The 23599-nt window shown below is 36.4% G+C and overlaps 1 protein-coding gene across 1 annotated transcript in view; it reads right to left on the reverse strand.

Annotated features, from left to right (window-relative positions):
- Window positions 1-4291: 4291 nt before the first annotated feature.
- The window catches only part of LOC131432895 (organic cation/carnitine transporter 2), a 120160-nt gene continuing 100852 nt past the window's right edge, over window positions 4292-23599 (reverse strand). The window contains exons 4-11 of the mRNA XM_058599471.1: window positions 16334-16477; window positions 15991-16243; window positions 15621-15888; window positions 14306-14606; window positions 13979-14159; window positions 6479-6624; window positions 6285-6409; window positions 4292-6216 (exon numbers count right to left, since the gene is read on the reverse strand). Of these exons, the coding sequence (XP_058455454.1) occupies window positions 6189-6216; window positions 6285-6409; window positions 6479-6624; window positions 13979-14159; window positions 14306-14606; window positions 15621-15888; window positions 15991-16243; window positions 16334-16477 (1446 nt within the window). The 3' untranslated portion in view covers window positions 4292-6188. The remainder of the gene's footprint in view (window positions 6217-6284; window positions 6410-6478; window positions 6625-13978; window positions 14160-14305; window positions 14607-15620; window positions 15889-15990; window positions 16244-16333; window positions 16478-23599) is intronic.

Consider the following 23599-nt stretch of genomic DNA (forward strand, 5'->3'; position numbering starts at 1 on the left):
AATCAAGATTTTTAAGAAACGTTTTGAAAAATACCTCTTCACCGATTTATATCTCAATATTTTTCCAAGACAAATAACAAAATGTTGTTCGAATGACGCTTTGTATTATGCAAAACGTTTGAGTTCATTTTATTCAACGATAATGCTGAAAAAATCGCAAAAATGTTCTTTATTTCATTTTCATCATTGCCTTTCGTTATTTTCAAGGAAATTATAGGTGTTATGAAGTGTTATTTACGTCGCTCTTTTGTAAATTATAGGTGTTACGAAGCGTTGCATGCGTTACTTTTTGTGAATCATAAGCGATACGAAGCGTTACATACGTCACTTTTTAGCAAGTTATAAGCGTTATGGAGCGTTACATGCCGTCGTCTATCACCAATAGCTAAGGAATTCGTAGGGCCGTACCAAGCGGGATTTACAGGAACCCGCGCCACTACGGATCACATCTTCGCGATAAGACAAGTACTCCAGAAGTGTCGTGAATACAACGTACCCACGCATCACCTATTCATTGACTTCAAAGCGGCATACGACACAATCGATCGAGAACAGCTATGGCTGATAATGCACGAATACGGTTTGCCGGATAAACTGACGCGATTGATCAAAGCAACGACGGATAGGGTGATGTGCTACGTCCGAGTATCTGGGACGCTCTCGAGTACCTTCGAATCTCAGAGAGGGCTACGGCAAGGTGATGGACTCTCTTGTATCTTGTTCAATATTGCCTTGGAAGGTGTGATTCGAAAAGCGAGGATCGACACGAGTGGCACGATCTTCCGAAAGTCCGTACAACTTTTTGTCTTCGCTGACGATATTGATGTTGTGACACGTAACCTTGAGAAGATGACGGAAACCTACATCGGACTGAAAGCTGAAGCTAGGCGTATCGGACTGGCCATAAATGCGTCGAAAACAAAATACATGAGAGGAAGAGGCTCTAGAGAAGAAACACTACGCCTCCCACCACGAATATTGATAGACGGTGACGATATCGAGTTGATTGACGAGTTTGTGTATTTGGGCTCACTGGTGACCGCCGACAATGACACTAGCAGAGAAATACAGAGACGTATTTTGGCAGGGAAACGTGCGTACTTTGGACTCAGAAAAACCCTTCGATCGAGAAAAGTACGCCACCGCACGAAATTGACCATCTACAAAACGCTCATTAGACCGGTTGTTCTCTATGGCCACGAGACTGGGAGTATGTTGGCAGAGGACCAACGCGCCCTCAGTGTTTTCGAAAGAAAGGTACTACGGCGACCATCTATGGCGGAGTGCAGATGGAAGACGGAACGTGGAGACGGCGTATGAATCACGGATTGCAACAGCTGCTAGGAGAACCACCCATCGTACGGACAGCTAAAATCGGACGTCTACGATGGGCTGGGCATGTCTTAAGGATGTCGGACGACAGCCCAGTGAAAATGGTTCTTGAATCTAATCCGACTGGTACAAGAAGAAGAGAAGAGCAGCGAGCAAGGTGGATCGATCAAGTGGAGGGTGATCTCAGAAGCGTCCGTACCTTGAGTGGCTGGCGACAAGCAGCCATGGACCGAGTTATGTGGAGACGTATTTTTGATACAGCAAAGGACACCCCAGGCTTATAGCTATTAGGTAAGGTAAGGTAAGCGTTGCATGCGTTACTTTTTTGTAAGTTATAGGCGTTACGAAGCTTTATATACGTTACTTTTTTGTGAGTCATAGGCGTTACAAAGCGTTACATGCATTACTTTTCTGTAACTTATAAGCGTTACGGAGCGTTACATGCTTTATCTATTTATAAGTTATAGTAATTACGAAGTGTTACTTATTTGTAAGTTATAAACGTCACGAAGAGTTACATGTGATACTTTTTCATAAGTTACAAAGAGTCTTTAGCATTACATTTTAGTAAGCTATAGGTGTTACGAACCGATACATGTGCTACTTTTTGTAAGTTATAGACGTTACAAAGCGTTACATGCGTTACTTTTTTATAATTTAAAAAGCGTTACTAGCGTTACTTTTTAGTAAGTTATAGGCGTTACGAAGCGTTACTGTTGGTAAGTTACAGGCTTTACGAAACGTGACATGTGTTACTCTGTACTAGTTTTAGGCATTACGAAGCGTTACATGCGTTAGTTTTTTGTGAGTAATAGGTGTTACGTGTGTTACTCTTATGTGAATTATATGCGTTACGATGTGTAATATGCGTTAGCTTTTGTAAGCTTGAGGCGTTACGAAGCGTTACATTCGTTACTTTGAATAAGTTTTAGACGTTACGAAGCATTACATGCGTCATTCTTTTATAAGTTATACGCGTTATAAATCTTTACAACGTAAGATTTAGGTGTTACAAAACGTTACATGTGATACATTTTTAGAATGTACAAGCGTTACGAAGCGTTACATCCGTTACTCTTTTGTAAGTTTTGTGTGTTACGAAGTGTTATATGTGTTACTTTTTGTATGTTATAGGCGTTACAAGAGTTTTGACATCCAAATTTTAACATATTGAAGAGTCACTTAGGGGCTGTCCATAAAAGACGTCACGCCGCAAGGGGGAGGGGGGTGTTTCATAAAACGTGACCTTTTGTGACAGGGGGGAGGGGGGGAGGTTTTTGGAATGTGACGTCCAATATTTTCAATGAACGCATTTTTGAAATACCTAATTATATTACTGCTTTGCCCTATTTCCTGAAAAAAATCTCCACAATAAACGTTCACATTCTATAGGGAAATGTGTATTTGTTGATGTAAAAGCTTTCGGAAATGAATGATGCAGGAAATCATTTCTGTTGTGATCAACAAAAGTGCACGGAGGAGCGAGTAAATTAGCAAAATAATAAATTTTTCCCAATATGAGTAAAAAAGAAAAAGATGCCTTCAAACGGTTTAACTTAAGTTATGCACTAACAATTTTTTCAGTAATTTGATTTTCTAGCATTGATAATAGTATATCATAAGAATTTCTCTTATCTGATTCTGATGCAGTTTATTCAATTGTACTCCATTTGAAAAAGGGCGGTAGATCAACGATTTCAGACGTAGATCATGTCATGTCTTATCTTGATCATATGTGATTTTGCTCCACCAACATCAAAGCTTATCGAATCATCCAACTCATAATCAAATCATAATTGAACTTACATGAATCAAGAATCATTTTAGCTCAAAATCACTACCCATTGTGTGACGGAATATCAGTACCGATATTGATCGATATGATTCACTGATCAACTGATCTTGATAAGATTCTTCGGCAGTGATCTCGTTTTGATGATGTTTTGATGTTTATTTTCTCAGCTCTGTATGCTACACTAAGGAAATATTATTCTTTACCTAAAACAATAATATATCTGTGTACCCCTAGGAGGAATAAAACAGATGATCTAAATGTTGAATCAATTCCAACCAAATACTTTTGTTAATTTATATAATTGATATTACTTAATTACTTAATAATTCCGATGATTTTGTAGTTTTAGGGATATTTTTTAATCTAATGACAGCATGTAATAAATCGATTTTTCCCTCATATTTGTATGGTTTGTCATACATATTGAGAATGAACTGAGATGAATTTTATTTAATTTGAATTCGTGACATGTGACATAGGGGGGTGGGGGGTCTTTGATTCTGTGACAATTTGTGACAAAGGGGGGATGGGGAGTCAAAAATCGTCAAAGAAAGCGTGACGTCTTTTATGCACAGCCCCTTATTTGCAAAATCTACTGGAAATGTCGACATTATGAAAAGATTAGAAATGATCCTAAACCGACATGGAATACACTGATCAAAATTAGCACGATGACATATCTTATTGAAACGAAAACTTGTATCCAATTTGGAAGGAAAAAGAACATAAATATTAGTCAAGTGAATTTATTGATCTATTCTATTAATGAGAGAATCATTAGTTCTTTTCTTGATATGAGAATATTCAGTAAACTTAGATGTTATTTCACATGATTCATCGGTTTCAATATTTTAAATGTAAGCGACAGCCTGAGACGGATATAGTCTTAAGGTCTCGGAATTCTATTTGCTGTGTGGTATATGAAAAAGAATATTGGAATTCTAATAATTACTTACTTGAATTATGGAATCACCACTTACATGAATTCATTTTTTCTCTCATGTTGTATGAAATTCAATCCACACAATTATGTGAGAATCATCGACCAATCAATTGAGACCGTGAAAATAATTATAAACTATTTTAAGATGCTGAAGGTGAATTATTGTTTGGTGGAATATTTTTGTGAACAAAAGAATTTCGGAATGAAGTATAGACGACCTATACCGATCTATTATAGCACATTTATTCAAGTTATTACTATGGCGCTTACTAATTTGTTGATCCTCTGATATTACAATTATTGATATAAGGTTATGTACACATCTGCAGCGAACTCGTTTGACGCGATGAATCATTTTTAACATTTTAGATATTACAGTTATCGTTCAAACATTCTAACATATACACATCTTGCTTCCTAGTTTAATGGCTCTGATGTTAAGTACATAATCATTCACATATACAAAAAAATAACATAGCCTAGTGCCCTCTCAAACAAGCCAGCCGCATTCTTCGGCCCAATAAATGCTCTCGAACAAACCTAACAATGATAACTCTTTTACAATAGGCATACACTTAAGTTCCCTGAACCTTAACCTAGCTATACTGTAATTCGAATCCAGCTCAAACATGCAATGATAGTTATAATTTCTTACGCACATCTAAAATTACAACATCCATTTTCTTGTAGTTCGTTGATAGAAAAATATTATTTGATGTGATCGTGTTCCTAAATCAAGCGGGCTCCGCCACTATTTTAATAATTGTGTTTTATTGTTGGATAACTTTTATACTCCTAGCAGTATTAAGTACATTCAAATTGATTTGCTGACATGACATTCGTTCCATATTTGTTTTTTTTTGTTTTGTTACTCCTATAAAACATCGAAAGCGTTTCTACGGGATATTGAGTTACTAAACTGTATTTACTTATCACAACGCGACACAAAGTAGATAAATTTTGCCTGGTAATATCCCATTTGCAGTAGCAGCACCTCTGGAGCTAAACTTTTAGGTTAACGGTTTCCACATTGCCGTCTTCTGTCCCCATGGACAGGAGCAACACAGTGATTTAAAATGCAACATATGTATGTAGCGGAGGTGATATAACAAACCTAGCTGATGTTGTAGATACGTGCTTGTCACGTGGGACGTATTCACCATTCTATTTCTACATCAGAATACACTCAAAATAACACAATAAGGTTTTTCTTAAATTTCGATTAATTCTTCATAGAGATTGTGAACCAAGTACTGAAACTCTTGTTATGAACTTTACAAATTAAGAAGAGTTATATAATGAGCAGTTTTAGTATAATGAAAATAAAAACGAATGCTGTTTTTTCATTATGGTTAAACAGAGGATATGTGGAACAAGGTTACGTGACAAGCTTCAGAATCATCATGCAACTGTATTACTAGAAAAGACTCTAAATTATGCCAGAATCCATTTATAAATAGGTTAAGTGTAAGATAGTTATTGCAGTGAGGTTGTATGTCGATCAACGTATACAGTTTTTACTTTAATGTGAGTATGTAAATAATCGTCTTGTGTACATTTGTCAAATAGTTAATATAAAAACAGCTCCCTGGTCCAGCCAGTAGAGCAGCCTAAAAATTCGTCAGCTACTTCAATCTTAATTTGACATTCTGTGGTTGAATTGCATTATGATTTGTGAAAAACTGTTAATGACTATTGTTTGATTTCATTATGGCATTGAAAAAAGCGATTTTGCTCCCCAGGCTATGTTCTGCGATATCCTCGGTATGCAGTAAATGCGTTCATAGATATAGGTCTCACAAAACAATGATTTTCTCACGTCATATTCGATACAAATAGGGAACAGTGGTTCGACATCCACGATGTAAACTTTAAATACTTGTACAAAAATTGACAGTTTTTTCAATGGGTTCTCTGGTCAACGATCCTATCAATCCTAATTTTATCTTCCCAAAAACATGCATTCACTTTCTTTTTTGTTTATCTCACTAATAAAATTGCTGATGTCTACCCAAGAAAACATCAAACAGCTTGTAGATATGGCAGTAGTAGTAGTTCAGCTCGTTTCTCAAAGTAAGCGGCATCACGTTAGCTCAGTACTGAGTACAATGGTTAAATTTAGGTCATCATTTGAGTATCTACTTCCCTGCGAAAAAACGTAAATCATGCTCATTTCAATCAAATTGCAAAGAAAACCAAAATGAGAAAACTTACTTATCATCATTTAGTTCCTCGTGGTCGTGATGTTGCATAGTTTCCGGTAGAAATACGACGACAATAGCACCGAAAATGCACCAAGCTGTTAACAAAGTCATGAGGAGATGGTCTTCAATTTTTGGCTGTTCGGAGTAAATTACGAAAGAAAATTTGAACCAGATGTGAAAAAATCAAGCGAATGCTAATCTTACCAACATGGAAAGGTAGGGCGTCAATACGAGAGCGAATCCGGCGGCAACGTTACAAGCACCAACCCCAACGTTGCGAATGGCAGTTGGGTAGAGTTCCGCCGTGTAAACCGGCATGATTGTGTTCCCAGCACTGATGGTGAACTTTCCTAGTAATGGGATAAGGAAATGAGAGATTCGTGTAGCAGCTCGCTGTTGTTTGATAACAGTTCTTAAGGTGAAAGGTAGCGGAATGCGCGAATCGCGTTTTTGATCAATTATTCAAAAACTAGACCGATTTTCGAAAAACCAAAAACACTTAAGTTTTCGAAATCAAATTTATCATAACTAAGTATTCTTGGCATTTTGAAATTTTGCTTTGCCGAGCCGTAATTGGTTTTTGAAATGTATAAACGGTCACTGTTCCGTCCCACGGGGATGATTTAAGAACTGAAAAGTAGTGTTTGTAGCAGAATTTCACAAAGAATCTGAAAATGCAACTCAAAATTATAAAAATTTAGCTAAAAGAACCGAAAATTGAAAAAGTTTGCATAAACTTTCTGCATTTTTTTAATTGCTTGCGCGCTGCTGTTTCGTATTGAGGTGGTGTGAGAAATGCACGGTGGGCACGGTGACATTATATCGTGAGCAAAAATTACATATCAAATAATGACGCGAATTTATGCAGTATTGGGTTTTGTGTTGAAATAAAAACGAGTTGAATACAATAAAATGGGTATTGTAAGTAGCTAAGTAGCTGTCATTTATAATACTAATAATGTCCAACTCTGTTGAGTTCAATGCATTGATGTTGCTGAAGCAATAATGCTTGTCTATGTAATACCGTAAAACAGGTATTATTTTAGATTGCAGCTATTTTTATAGAAAAACTAAAACTTAAACATTGACAAGCTACTGAATGAAATGAATACAAGCCAAGTATTATCGTTCATTAACCTGATATACAAACAAAGTGATAAACATTGAGGGTCAGCTTCGAGCCAGTCAGCTTGAAAAACTTATTGGAATTTATTGGTTTTTCAATTACTATGAATACAATGAATCAACGCTTGATTTTGCTTTCAAAATCGATTGAAAATTAAGGAACTATGAAATAACTTTATATTCAATTTCGTGCCCCAAATATGTGCTTGAGAAAAGATTTACTAAATAATTTTAACTGCATGGTATGATGAACTATTAGTTATAATTAGAATGTATTCCAATAATGTAATCTAAGAAATTATTAAACTATTGATGATTTCTGGCACCGGAGGCCAGAGGCTGTTTGGTCTTCGGTTCGTTATCGTTGAAACAGACATTTCTAGACTCATCATGCTATATCATTCCGAAAGTCGCTTCCGAAAAAAAGTTAATGATGAATACTTGTACGTAATTTCTATCTTATCGGCGGGAAGGGCCTGATGAACGACTGTCAAAGATATCGAAAATCAGGAAAACATAGTTAGCAAGTTAGTCAATACATATACAAGGTGAGATGAAAAAACTGCAACCAACTTCAGACTGCTGCCATTTCTAAACCGCTCGTCCCACAGCTGTCAGATTTATTCTAGTGACAGCTCATTATATTATTTACAAGCGCACAAAAGCATTTTGGTGGGAATTTTTCAGAAAAAAAGTTATTTGTGATGGAATTCAAGTGTGATAGTGTGATTGCTTTGCATTTGGCTGGAAAACCACAAGTGGCTATCGTTAGAGCCCTCCAGCATTTAAAAGTGAATAAATCTTTTGTGTCTCGTACCATCGCTCGTTACCGTGATACTGGTAGCGTAGCCCGACGTCAAGGAAGTGGACGAAAAAAAACAGCAACATCGGCAGAAATGGTTCGAAAAGTGAAGAAGCGAATTGAACGAAATCCGCGTCGCAGTGGCCGAAAAATGGCTCGTGAGCTGAACATATCGCAATATGCCATTCGGCAAATATTGAAAAATGAGCTTGGACTAAAGCCATTGAAGTTCCAAAAAGTGCAAGATCTTACTGATGCGCAAAAAAAAGTTAGACTCGAAAAAGCTAAAGAGTTGCTTCGCTTGGCCGAAAGTGGTGAACTGCCGAATTTGGTTTTCTCCGATGAGAAACCATTCGTTATCCAGCAGTTTGTAAACAAACAAAATGATCGTGTTTACTTGCCAGAGAGGTCAGCTGAAAATTTGCAACTTCGGTTGGCCACCAGAACTCAAAAGCCGGCCATGGTGATGGTGTGGGCCGCCATAACAGCCGATGGTCGCTCGCCGCTCGTATTCATCGACCGTGGGGTCAAAATAAATGCGCAAATCTATCGCGAAAATATTTTGGAGGGAGTTCTGAAGCCCTGGGCACGCAAACATTTCGGCCGCAGATCTTGGACATTCCAACAGGACTCAGCACCATCGCACTCAGCACGCGCCACCCAAGAATGGTTAAGAAATGAGGTTCCTCGCTTCATTTCCACCGCACAATGGCCACCAAAATCTCCGGATGCCAATCCGTTGGACTATTGTGCCTGGGGTATTTTGGAAAGCAAGGTTGGCACTAAAAAATACCAAAGTGTCGATCATCTCAAGCAAGCGCTTCGCCGAGAATGGGACAAAATACCGCAGAGCCACTTTCGGGCAGCGTGTGATGGTTTCATTGGCCGTTTGAAGGCCATAGTTCGTGCCAAAGGTGGCCAATTCGAACAAATCTAAACCGATTCTCAAATTTGATGTTATTTCCGACATTTTTTGCTTTCATTCAATAAAATTTAAAAAAAAATGAAAAAATTATGGCGTTTTACTTTGTTGCAGTTTTTTCATCTCACCTTGTACATATAAGCTCATGTTAATCATTCATAATTACTGATGATTTATAGCTCTAGTGTAAGAGTAATCACTAACAATAATGATTGAATTAGCATATATTCAAAGTGTGAAGAATTCAAAAATCCATTACGTCCAGTCTTTTTTACAAGCCAATATAACGAGAGGTAAGCCCACTGCGCTCAATCATTGAAAAAAGTTCTTGTTTCTATGTGTCCGTTTTTCTTGGTACGCTTTGTGCGACGGTTCGTTCAACTCAAGCGGATAAAATTTTGCGTGCATTTTATGACGCTACATTTCACCTTAAGGGTGGGTAGGGTCTAACACTTTTGAAAAATCATTTATTATTTTCTTTATATTTTCTTATAGTTAAAGTTTTCAAGAATATTCTGTGAAATTTTCAAGCCTATCGAAGCAAAACTCATCAAGTTATGGGTCTTTATCTTTACTTATCTCATACTGCGAAGAGGTAAGAGCTCGGTATACAGGCCCAAGATTTCTACTTCGATTGACTTCAATTATAATAAATTATAAAAGAAAAAAAGGCGGGTGGGTAATGTCAGAGACATAACTGGATGTCGTGAATACGAAAACAACTGACATGTTCCTTAACACTTCCGAATATCAATTAGTTGATCAATTGTATGAATTATGCAAGCTTTCCCCTTTCGCACATTTTTCGCAAAAACAAAGAAGGCTTCACTTTTTGTTGAGAGGCTTGTTACTACCTGATTTCGTTTGTAGCTTTTTCACTAATGGGCGGTCCTAATGGCTATAAAAATAACCGCATACAGAATTTTAATGTCGATTATTTCATTTCGGATTTGCATAATTTATTCATAGAAACTATCAATATGCTGTAGGGATTCGTTTCTAGTATTCATAAGGGTCAAATTGCGTAATTCTCTTCAACATTAAACTCTGGAACATTTTTCGCAAAAAACAAAAAAGGCTTCACTTGATCTCGATTACTATGAATTTCACACAGCGAAACGTGCACAAATCTAACCAAATTGTTCTAGATTTGCACTAAACTGAGGATATTTCCTTTCGATTTGCGAACAACAAATCCTAATAGTTCATTAGAAAACTTTTTGAGCCATTAGAACTACTGATATTGTGTAATGCTCTACACCGTTGTTTTGTTCACCAATACTAATGACTGGCAGCTGTGACGTAATCGGTCTTGTCGAAAGCGAAACTAGTTGTGCAGACGACACAAAACACATCTACTCGCAGTGGCGATACAATCCAAACTGTTGACTGTTGATTTTTGTTGAGAGGTTTGTTTTTACCTGATTTCGTTTGTAGCTTTTTCACTAATGGGCGGTCCAAACGGCTATAAAAATAGCCGCATTCAGAATTTTAATGTTGATTATTTCATTTCGGATTTGCATAATTTATTGAAAGAAACTATCAACATGCTGTAGGGATTCGTTTCTAGTATTCAGAAGTACCAAATTGAGGAATTCACTACGATATTCACCACTTTTCGGAACATTTTTCTCGAACGATTTGCAGATATTTTGTTCTCTTCCTCAGAACGCGTTCTGATTGGCTGGTGTTGACATGGGTCAAATGAAACAGGTTTTTCAATAGTGTACTATTGAAATACTTCTATGCTTCTGCTATACACGTTTAAGTTGAAAAATTTCGATTTTATTGGTAGTTAGATTATATAAATCCTTTCACAGATCACTGAGCTATGAGCTTTCAAAATACGAGAAAGGTAAACGCGCCTTATGAATTATCCTCTTTGACACTGGTTTGTACCAAACATTTAAGAGAAGTTTAATTTTGAACTATTTGAGATTATGTCACACAACTGAAAATTTTATCATAAAATTGTGATCATATTTCCGATGGCATGTTGCAAGAATTATGTTGATTCATTAGATAAAACAGGAGATATTCACGATCAAAAACTTATCACTCTCTCAGAGGGTAAATTTTGAAAAGGCGCCCCATAGTAAAGTAAGTCGTATTCACGACAAAATATGATGTTTTGAAAATGTTGGACCCTGCGGGCTCCCTGGAGTAATAAATTGTTTCCATTGATTTCATAGACAAAAAACTTCAAACGCGTTTTTCTCGAAAGCAGTCCATCGTTATTCAAAAACTACTGCACCATTTTTTTTTCAAATTTTGCGCACACTTTCTACATATAAAAAACCAGACCCCAACGTTTTCCTTTTTGTTGTTTGTTACTTAGGGGAGGTTTTACAGCTACAAAATGGCGGATTTTTTCCGTGAAAAATCGTAATTTTCACCTTGAACATCCACCAAAAATTTAAAAAAAAAATTAAAAAATTAAACAGAAACGTTGGGGTCTAGAAAAACTTCTACTCTAACAATGCTACTTTGATTTGTTCACATCTGATTAGTCTGCGCTGAGATATAGTGGACACCGCAAATCATGATTTTTAAAAAGTGTCCTCGAATTCGAATTGTTCGAATTATGCTTTTTGTCATGCAAAACATTTGAATTTATTTTGTCGAACGATAATCCTCGAAAAAGTTCGCGCAACAAAAAACAGGCATGGTTCATTTAACATAAAACGGACACCAGTGCAAGAGCGTATGTCTCTCGATGACCGGTCTGAGGATAACGGGTTAGCACGTTGCTGTGAGGATACGCTCTGAAAAAAACAAACGATCGCTCATTCTCGTTTTGCGATCCGATTCTATCCGGGAAGTGGATTATTGCGATAGAATCAATTTACTATTGTATGGCATCACAATCGCTACATGAACAATATTTTCGCAACTCCGGAATAATTTAATGTATTATTATCAAACTTGACACAGGCCTTTCTTGCTCATCAGAGGTTGTCATAAGAGTAGTTTTTCGATGAAAAGGATTGTCCCTAGCTTAGGGATAGAAGATAAAACTCAGCAAGCTTGGCCAAAATAGTTACTAATGACGAGTACAGATACTTCTTGCGCACCTCAGGGAAGATCATAAGAGTAATAATATTTTGTCGCTTTTCCATCATACCATTATTTAACAAACAGAAAAAAATATGCTTGTTTTAAACTAGAATGGCTGTTCTAAACAAATACATTGATAGCATAAAACCAGAATAGTTATAGCCACTATATCAAAAAAATGATTCGTCAGAATTAGTCGGAATTTATAATTTTCACAAAAACTTTTCCAGCGTGTAGGGAATCATTCGAACACTCTAAAAATCATTCACACTGAAAGTAAAAGATGAATGTTTCTGCAATATTTTTAATGTTTTTCAAAAACTGTAACATATCGAATTTGAGCTTGTCATTAAAACCAACATTTGACGTTAGTTTGTTAAGTGTTCCTTTTGAAAATAAAGATGCAACAACTGAAAATGTTAACAAACTTTAATTTTTCGTGTAGAAGATTCTATAAATCATTGAAACTGGAAAAACATCAATTGAAAATGTGTTGCTCTTTATCTGTAAAATCATACTCTGGTGCTCAAATAACTAATTTTTCATCAAAAAGAAGTTTTGCAGATGTCGTCAAACTATCACAGCTGTTACGTATTCATTTCTAATAAGGCAGAAATCAAATCAATGTCAAAAGATTTAATTTACCATCTTGAACTAAAACACTATCAAAAACTTAGTCGAATGGTATATGAAACTCGGCCCTCCGGGCCTCGGTTGAAAAGTCGGTTTTCACAGTGATTGCATAAACTTTCTATATGAGAAAGGCAAAAATAGTTATAGTTTTTGTTTTGCGGTCGTTCGCCGGTTTTGGTTGGTAAGTTAATCAAATGTAGGAAAAACTTTTAACTTTTTTTTCGCAGTAAATTATTTCTAGTGTGTCAAATCGACTTCTTGGATGCAATTTATGTACTATCAATAGTTTTTAAATCATAAAGAGTTGAGAATTTGTGTACAAATTTTTTCCCAAATCGGAGTAAGTGAAATCGGAAGGTTTGATATCCATTTTTAGAATTATTCTACAGGCACATATACTTTTGACATTTGAACGATCGAATGCAAACATCGGAAAGTGCAATTTATGTCGTTTTCGCTTGAGAAAACTGAAACTGACCCAGGGTAGTTTCACCAAACAAACACTTTTAACGAAACTGTGTTGGTTTCGCACTTAGCAACGGGAGCTTGAGCAAACATGATATAAAACCTGGGTCGGAACTGACTCGATTTTCAGTTCAACAACGTCAAAACTAGGTTCGAAACTGATTTCAAACAGCAGTTTGACAGCAGTTAGAGTGAAAACTGGGTTAGGTTTGGCATCAAGCGAAAACGACATTAGTTTGAGAAACCCGTTGAAGTATTTTGAAATGCACAAACCAGATAAAAAATATGAATGAAAAAACCAGTAGCCGGTTTTCCGAAACAAATGTTTTATTCGATTCTGCATTCTAAGTTTTACTATCGACTGCCACTGCGGGTGACCAGATCCTTGCTGCGTTCCACAGCGATAGACGGTAGAAAAACTAAATGCATAAGCTGGAAGCGTAAGTTTCATTCGGTTTTTTTTATTCAATATTTAAAAATCGTTTAGTTTCTAAACGATTTCTGCATTTGGCCCGTCAAATGTTGATAATATATGTGTCTGAAGAACAATTCTTAAAACAAGTCATCAAACTTTTGCATCCTGTCATTCATTTTAACAGTTTCATCAAATACGTTGAAACATAGACACTATTCGTTTGTATTTAAGCGAAACTCGATAATGAATAAGGTCTAACGGCATTGTTTAAATGATAATACTTACCTATCATTACGAATGTAATTTTGAGCGACAGATATTGCATATTTCCTTCCACTACTGCAGCGCATAGACAAGCAACTGAACAAGCGAAAAACGTAGCACAGAAGAGCCATTTCTTTCCAGTTTTATTGATGATGTACATAGCTAGTGCTATGGCGGGTATTTCCACAAGTCCTGCCAGTGCCTGTTCGTAAAGAATTTGTAAAAGAAAAGGTTAAAAATTATCGCAATGGTGCATATGACCCATGCGACAAACAATGCATTGATGTGACATCATGCGGAGTATACATTAAGGCTATTCACAGTTTGTTGCGTCGCTTATACACTTACCGAATTGAGATAAATATTGCCACCGAAGCTGTTCATGTTGAGCACCAATCCGTAATAGACGAGATTCATGGTGAACCAGATGCAGAGAAAGCAAAACGTTACCCGTCTGAGGTACCGAGTGCGAAACAAGTCACAGGCACCAGCCATATCATCGTCCACGTTGGCCGGTGGTTTCAACAGTTTATCCAAATTGTCCGGCAACGGTCGATTGTTGTAGGCAGCTGCTTTTTTAACAATTTCCTTGACCTCAGCCACTCGCCCTTTGCACAGTAGCCACCGGGGAGATTCCGGAAGTACGAACCTGGGAAGTACAATGATTGTACGGATATATTAATAGAACCCGTACTACGTGTATTGGAACGTAAATATTTGTTTAATACGCCTTCCCAAACAGTCGTAAATGTTTGGATATGCGTGGGTGGTATGAAGTGGAACGGTCGGTGTCTGGTTTCAGTTTTCCCGCGGTTTAACTTCTAATTGGTTTGCTGACAGCCGATCGTTAGTAATTGGTTGACAGGACTGGGGTGGGCATTGAAAACGTTTCTGTCGGAGCGCTTCGCGGTGTTTTTAAGTGGTAAACAAATGCAACATGTGTTTTCTATTATTTGCGTTGATGACGAACCACTAGCGGTAGCTTCATTGAACTTTTAAGTAAGTATTCTTCGCATTTCCACGTGCTTCCCTCGTGTGGTTACTTACTTCTTCGAGACAGTGTCGTCACACGTGGAAACTATCTCACGAGACCGAAAGCCAAGGAGATCTCGGAGTGTATTTTAAGGAATTTGATACTTCAAAATCACTGGGAGCAACTTACTTGGTCATTTCTTTTCAATATTACAATATTATATATACACTACAGAATGTATGTTCGGTCATTTAACGTAACATTACCAAATATTTTTTTGACACAGATTGTAAATCGTTTTTCAGTGGTCAGCAATATTATGTGTGCTTTTGAAATATGACTCTCATCGGACTTTGTCAGAGGTTGAATTGTAAATTTTCATTAGATTTGAATATTGCTATCTATCTTGATTTCATAAGCAATTCATTCATACGCACTGCATTCCGTTTTAAAGTAATATATGAGATGAATACTTGGAAAATCCTAATAAAAACAAGTCACACCAATTTGTTGGTTTTGTGGATCGTGGAGCTGTAGTTTAGTCATGTAATCTACTGAGACTAAGTACATGGCGTCCTTAAAGAACGACGTAGTCTTATCATACAATACTAACGACCAAACAATTCCCAGAAATTTATAAATACCTTAAACCATAATAACAGCAATTAAAACACATGATAGTAGACTTACCATAGAAAGCACAGGAACACTCCGGGCAGGCCGATGCAAAGTTGCAGCTTTCGGTGATCCTGTGTCAGATAGGCAATACCAGAGATGATAATGTATGATACCGGCAGGGGAAACAAATTGTACATGCCAGCGATAGTTCTCCATTTTCCGTCTACATACTCAATAGCGAGGATTAGTCCAGCGTAAGTCACCGATACGGACACAAGCCCGAGCAACGCCCGGAGAGCAAAAAGAAACTCCAACGAGTCGACGAAGTACAATGCTAGGCCTTTGAGTGGAAAACGTTGCTTTTGTTTCACTGATTTCTTGTATAGTAATAACTATCGCTTCCCGAAGAAACACAGAATTAAAAACAATTTGTAACACTTACCGAAAATTGACTGGAGAACAGCCGATATGAAAAGCATTTTTTTACGTCCAAACTTATCCGATAGAACCCCACTGGTGATACCACCGGTGGCCACACCGACTAGAAAGAACATTTCCGCCACATCCTTGAGGTACTCCTTATCGCATACCAGACTCCAATCTGATACCCACGTACTTCCGAGGTTATCGTTAGTGTTGAACTCCCATGCACTGCAGGCCACGTGAGACAGATTTCCGGGTAAGTTCAAGTTGCTCTATTTTATGGCGAGTGAGTACAAGAAGGACAAAAAAAAAGATGCCGATAAACTCGTGCTATTTAGCAACACTGCGAAATCGATACCTACCAAAGACTGTTCGGATCCCACCGTACTCCAGTCGTAATTCAGTATCCGGCAGTTCTCCTGCGCCTTGGTCACATTCCGCCAGAGATCCACGGATGTAGTATTTAAATGCGGCGGCCGACGGCACCAGTGGCTTTTTTCTGCTGCCTGGGACGAAACCAAATGCGGGATTGGTGACCAAATGCAGAATTCGTCCCAAAGTGTTAGTCCGTGCAGCAGCCAACATCAGTTGATAGACCGAGAATGAACAGAAAAGAAGCGAATGCTATCGTGATTACTGTTGTGCTGGTAATTGATGACAAATCTGGTCAGTCAGTACGAGTAAGTGTTACTGTGTTGTCGCTACTGATTCAGTGTCAAGGAAAAAATTACCACATAGGTAAAAAGGTACCTAGGATGATGGACAATGAAACGTGTGTAAAGTTAGACTATGATCCTAAAAGATTCAAGTTCGTTTTGCAGATTTCTAATTTGGAAAGAGATTTGTAGTTGAGAACAACCAAAATAAGATCGTTTCACAAATGGGAGCAAGGCTCTTCACCAGAACCCATTTGCCCAAAGCTGTTTCGCCAAAAGGTCGTTTAATTGAATGCCTCTCTTGTTATTATCGTAAATAAAAAATATTTGAAGTGAAGAAAATATCATTGTATTGCTCATCTAAAAATCGTATGTCACCTAAGACCATAATTGAGAATGCTATTAGGTAGAGCAGAGTTGCAAAATAGACATACGTATGAACTAAATGTTTTTATTGAAATTAAAGTGCCAAATTGTATTAGGCAAATAACCGATCGTGGGCCCACGATTTTCAGACGAGAATAGAATAGAGTCTGGCTATTCATCAAAATTCTTTATTAATTTCTATATCTTATAGGGTAACGGCTAGTAGTCATATCAGTAGGGCCGCTGGGAGACAATGCGGGCTCAGGGGGGATTCCAATATTACGGGCCCCTGTACATGAGAGTAAAACCTCCGTGTATTTCCCACACAAAAACGCGACTCTCGTATGAATTACATCTTAAGGTGGGGTAGGATCTAAACTATAAAAAAAACCTAGCAGTGACATGATACCTTTTTTATGAATCCGCATCTGTTTTTTGCATGAATATTCTTATGTATTTTGGTTCTCATGACATTTTTTTAATGACCGTCATTTTAAGCGGCAATTTGAGATTTTAATGACTCATTACCCTGTAATGACGAAACTGTAAATCGGATCGAATTTGAATCTAAACGTGTGAAAATCGATTGAACATTCCAGGAGATGTCGAAGTATGATCCACTTTACAGCTCACGGTTATTTACGGTATTTCCAGAGCCGGTATTCAGGAACCTGCATAACCTAAAACGATTCGTATGGCCAAAAAATATATATAACGAAATTGCAATAGTTTTGAATCCAACTTCAAAGCTTTTCGGGATTGTTATCTTCTATAACGGTTTGAATTTTAAAATTTCATCATCCTGTAATTTCGGAATCGGAAGTCAGAATTGGATAAAATTTATTATTTTGGGACTATAAGTTTATTTTAATTTGAATTTTTGTTTCTTAAATTCGATTTGGCATTTTTTGAGAAAACGATTGTTCTTCGAGAAACGATGCGATACTGGAACGGGAATTTGAAAATTAGTGTAGCCGGAGTCAGTTAAGTCCACCTGAGTAGCTGTATAGTTTACATTTCATTTGTACTCCTAATTTCATCTCAAAGGTCTTATATTCATCCTATCGTTGGTCCCTTATTCATCCCATAAATTAGCAATGGCGACAGCAATCAAAACCAAAATATTGCACTATTACACTCTCAGGTTCAAAATGTCAGAATTTTCCTTAAAAAGGGCCTAATGCCAACTATGACACAAAACACGATATTTAAAAAAAACAGTTTGGAATCATTTCGATGTTTAAAATTTTTTGGATCGTTTTTATTACCTTTCGTTTCAATTTTAAAATTTTATCTGTATTTTATACGTTTTTGCGTTTGCGTTCGTTAAATCAGATTATAGATTTTCTAAATTTCATACAGATTTGTAAAGGTTCTTAAAAAATGAGAATCAAAACGTTAGACTTTTCTCTCTGAGTATCTATTAGTATTTGTTAAAATGAAAATCTTTTGTGCAAATGTTTGATGATGAACACTGATAAACATTTATATTAATATTTAAAACCGATTTGAATTTGATTTTGATTCATTTTATTAGTGAAAACAGATAGAGCAAATACATATTTTCTATGAAAATATCTGGCACAGTCGATGAAACACACATATTTAACAGTGTTATGGTGACGTATAGCGGAAAGAAACCAGTGCTACTAGATTTGCCACAATGGTTATTCGATTAGTATTTAACATGCTCTATTTGGTAATATTAGAATCCGAAACAGTTTTATTTATATATAAATATCAATGATATAATTAAACTAATGTCACGGATACCAAAAAATACTTGTTGATGAGAATGAAATAATTTTTTTTATTTAACATTATGAGAAAACTTGGAAACCTTGCAATACGAAATGAGATGAAAACAAAGCGCAATCAAGTGAATTAAGTGCAAATTTTCATCTTATAGTTTTCATTGCTTTTATTGCTTATCAGATAATTTCAGAAGTCTTTAATCGTTGAATGAACAAGTGGAAAGCGAACATTACTAACTATAAAGTCATCCAACATTGAATAGTGGTGTAATTATGTGAAATAGTTTTTTTTTTTATTCAATAATATGATATAATATTAAGGCACGCTGCTTAAGCTCTAAGATGCCAAGGGTATTTACTAATCTTAATTATCGTCTAATTTAAAACTAGAGTAGTATCATTATGTAATATAGTATCTGGCGATCGGTAGTGGCCGGTGAATTGAATTTAGGATGAGATGATTCCAGATGGCGATGGTAATTTTCTATGTTGGTCGCATTCTTCGGTCCGTGAGGGTCCGCGGGAAACACCCCCAGGCTACGAAGGCCCGGCGGGTGGCCCGCATGCTGGTCATTGACTGGAGCGGTCTTCCGGTGATGATGTGAAATAGTGATCATGTTTTAAGACGAATCGATTAGTAAATATTCAGAAATATGATAAATTGTAAAACTTCAGACGAAAGTGGTTCCTAAATCAAAAAGTGAGTTTATTTTTAATGAAAAAAGCGATCATTGAAGGTTTTTTAACAGTTCTTTTTCAATTGGAAAGTGTGGCAAAACCTAGAATAAATGTTTTAAAACGTTCCACAGTTTTGTTCAGGTACGTTTAAAGATATGATTAATGTTCAAAGTTATGAGGTGAAGGAATGAGATGGAAATTGGAGCTGAGATGAAATAGGGAGCCCTTACCCTAGTTCGTAAAAAAAGTTGACGTTATTTAGGATTCGGTTCGTGAAAAAAGTTTACGTTATTTAAGATTTGGTTCGTAAAAAAAGTTGACGGTATTTGGAATTTACTTCGTAAAAAAAGTTTTGTGTAATGAATTTGGAAACCCCCAACAGACCCTGTCAGCTTGGAGCGAAGTCAATCTTCAGTTCAGCAACGCCATCGCACGGCATCACATTCAACATATCATGTCAATTGTATGGTAGCGCAACCCTGCTATTTTGGCGCGCATGAATTTGACATTTTTCTCCCCTACTTCTATGTATAAGATTCGATGCGGGCTCGTCTGGGGGCGACATGCTCGCAAAAAAGGATGTTGCCAATGATTTGTTCGGGAAATGTGAAAGCTGGATATCTTGTTAATATGATGTCTTTGCCCCCAATCACATGGCTATTTTCGGAACGGATATGATAAGTGGGTGCAAGAAAATGATGTTTGGGGTCGGTTCAAAATCAAAGATGGCGGTATATGGCAATGTAGTACAATATTCAAACAATAATTATTAGCAGAAAACACGTTTGTCAGAAGCATAACATCTTTTTAAACGATATATAATCGTATCGTGATGATCGTCAAAGAATACTAATACAACTGAACTCACCATTTTGATTTTTGAAGCGCTTTCAAACATAATTTCCCGGTATATACTCATCAAACCCGTCCCGAAAATACCCATATTGTAAATGTTTTTAAGCAATATCAAAGAACCGGAAGACGCCATCTTGGATTTCCGAACCACTTCAAACATCGTTTTCCGTCATCTACTCATCAATCCCGTTCCGAAAATACCCACATTGTAAGGGTTTTTAAGGAATATCGTCAAACCGGAAGTCGCCATCTTGGATTTCCGAACCACCTCAAACATCGTTTTACGTCATCTACTCATCAATTCCGGTCCAAAAATACCTCGCTTTACGAAGTTGGTTCGTAAAAAAAGTTTACGTTATTTGGGATTTGATTCGTAAAAAAAGATTATGTTATTTGGGATTTGGTTCGTAGAAAGAGTTACGTAAAAAGAGGTAACGTGAAAAATGTGTTCGTAAACGGAGGTTTGGGTGTAATTGTGGAATTACTTTCAACTCGAAAATGCTGCCATCATCTGGTTTACATATGTCATATTCGAACGATTATGTTGCCAAAAACGAACCGTGCTAAAATTGGCCCGAGGCAAAATGTCATAAAAAAGGATGCTGTACATAGTCTTTTTGGTACTTAGAAACAATTGTATGTAACTGCACTAAAAAATCAGGTTTCACTTGGTTCGGAAACATCGCTTTATCATCAAACGCGTAAAATTCCTACAACTGCAATAAGGCGAAAAGTCGCTTACACAAAAATATTGATATCTTCGTTAAAAATGGACGGATTTCAACAGTCTATGGCTTGTTGGATAGCTATTACCGTGCGAAATCCAAGTCTAAAAACATATTCTTTTCTCAAGGTCGTTTGTGACAGATATTGATGTGATGTGATGTGATGTGAAGTGAAGCCACCATCAGTTCAAGGACTTGCCAGTGGATGCGGGTAGACTTACAGTAGCCCCGATATGACTCATCCATTCACCTTCTTACTATAGCTGTTACCGAAAAGCGAACAAAAAGGGTTGGGCGGATACGTAAGTAGAGTCACTTACTCGTATTCCGCGGGAATAAAAGATGCTCTTCCAACCATAATATCCAGTGCATGGATGAAGCATATCGCTATACATGCTTGAACCCGCCTGATGGTTTGTTTGAGAAGGGCGCGTCAGACTCATTTCAAACCTTCAGAAGGAAACAAATTTCCTTCAAGTGACTTGGGCTGGCTATCCACAATCCCTCGTCCAGTCATCAATTCGTCCGATGCCCTGATGCTCCCTCCCCTTTACGTCCCCGTAATAAATATTTTATATTGATAAATACAATTAAACATAGTGTAATGAAATTAATATAACGATGATATAATAGATTACAAAATAATATAATATAACATAATATAATATAATATATTTTAATTTAATATAATATAATACAATGTCATACAATATAATATAATATATTATAAAACATGATATAAAATAACAGTTAATGTAGAGTGTCAGTTATGCTCTTCTATCTTCGTAATACTGCAGGAAGTAGAATATTTCTCTTCTAATAACAATGATAATATCCACATCTATAAAAATAATATATGTTATTATTATTGATGACAAATTAATAATAATAACAATAAATATAATAATGAAAATAATAATAAAAAACAATATAATATAGTACAATGAGGTATATAATAATTAATAGAATGAATAAAATGATATGTTGCGATATGCTATGGTATTATATTACATGAATTTATATGTCATTTCTCATCCTCTCATTCTGCCATCAACGCATACCATCGACCAATTGCCACCACAGACACACGTGTAAGCATGAAACAGGAACCAGTGAGGACCAAGCTCACCTTGTGACGACCTTGATATTTAGTTAAAAGATTACTTTAAAAATGATAACTTATAAGGAAAACAAATTTATATTTTGCGCAGAGGTACGTAGTACTACTCATAATAAACCCTATAATATAATATAATACAATATAATATGATATAATGCAATGCAATATAATACCATACAACATATTATATAATAACATAAAAGACAAAAAAACATGTATGACTATAATATATGAAATAATATGCTATGATACAATATAACAGTTAATGTGGCAGTGTAAGTTACGCTCTTCTAATAATAATAATAATAACAATAATAATAATAATAATAATAATAATAATAATAATAATAATAATAATAATAATAATAATAATAATAATAATAATAATAATACATGATGTGATAAACAACAGAATCAAATGTTGTAATATACTATGATAAACATTGCACTTTAGGATGGACTTTAACTTATGAGTCAATTCGCACCCTCTCATTCTGCTACTTACGCAGAAGGCGATAGCACCCAGCCGACGCCGTTCTATTGACCAAATGTCATCATAGACACACGGGGAGGCATGAGATAGGAACTTGTGAGGACTTAATTGTCTCAGCATTTGACAACCTCGTTTGTGACAGATATTGTCCAAAAACTGAAAATTTTGACATAAAACTTCGTATAACTCAAAACACATACACACTCACACACACACACACACACACACACACACACACACACACACACACACACACACACACACACACACACACACACACACACACACACACACACACACGGACATTTGCTCAGTTCGTCGAGCGTGTCGGTGAAGAGGTATTTTTGAGAACGCTTCTTAAAAATCATGATTTGCGGTCTCCACTGTGTCTCTGTACGGACTATTCATAAGTCAACAAGTCATAACAACATAGATAGAGTAGATGTTTTTATAGACTCCAACGATTCTGTTTGATTTTTTAATTTTTTAAAATAATTTTTGACTGAGCGTGCTGTTTGCAAAATTTGTAGATCGGTCGCAACGAAACACAAATCTGGATTATGGAATATTTTTTTATCATGAAGAATAAGAAACACTTTTCAATCTTCGACTTTCCGGACATTTGAGGCGACGCCAACTGAGTTCTCTGCCACCTCTAGCATGCTACACATAGGACTGAAACGTTAGCTATAATTTTGCTTATATTTATAGCTTCGCATGCTTCCAACAGCTTCGCTTTTACATCGTTTGACCAATCAGAGCGATGCTTTCCCTTTGATATATCGCTTACTCCTTCAAAACCGTCGACTATGGCAGGGGAATCCGGAGATTTTTTGCAGGCAAAATGCCGAAGCAAAGGAAATGCCGGAATTTTTTTGCAGACAAAATAGGACACTGCCAGCTATTAATCAACATTTCAATGATATACAATTAAAAATACATGGCTATGAACATTCAAATCAATACGTAGAAATATTGCCA

Source organism: Malaya genurostris, chromosome 2, assembly GCF_030247185.1.
Source record: "Malaya genurostris strain Urasoe2022 chromosome 2, Malgen_1.1, whole genome shotgun sequence".
NCBI lineage: Eukaryota > Metazoa > Arthropoda > Insecta > Diptera > Culicidae > Malaya > Malaya genurostris.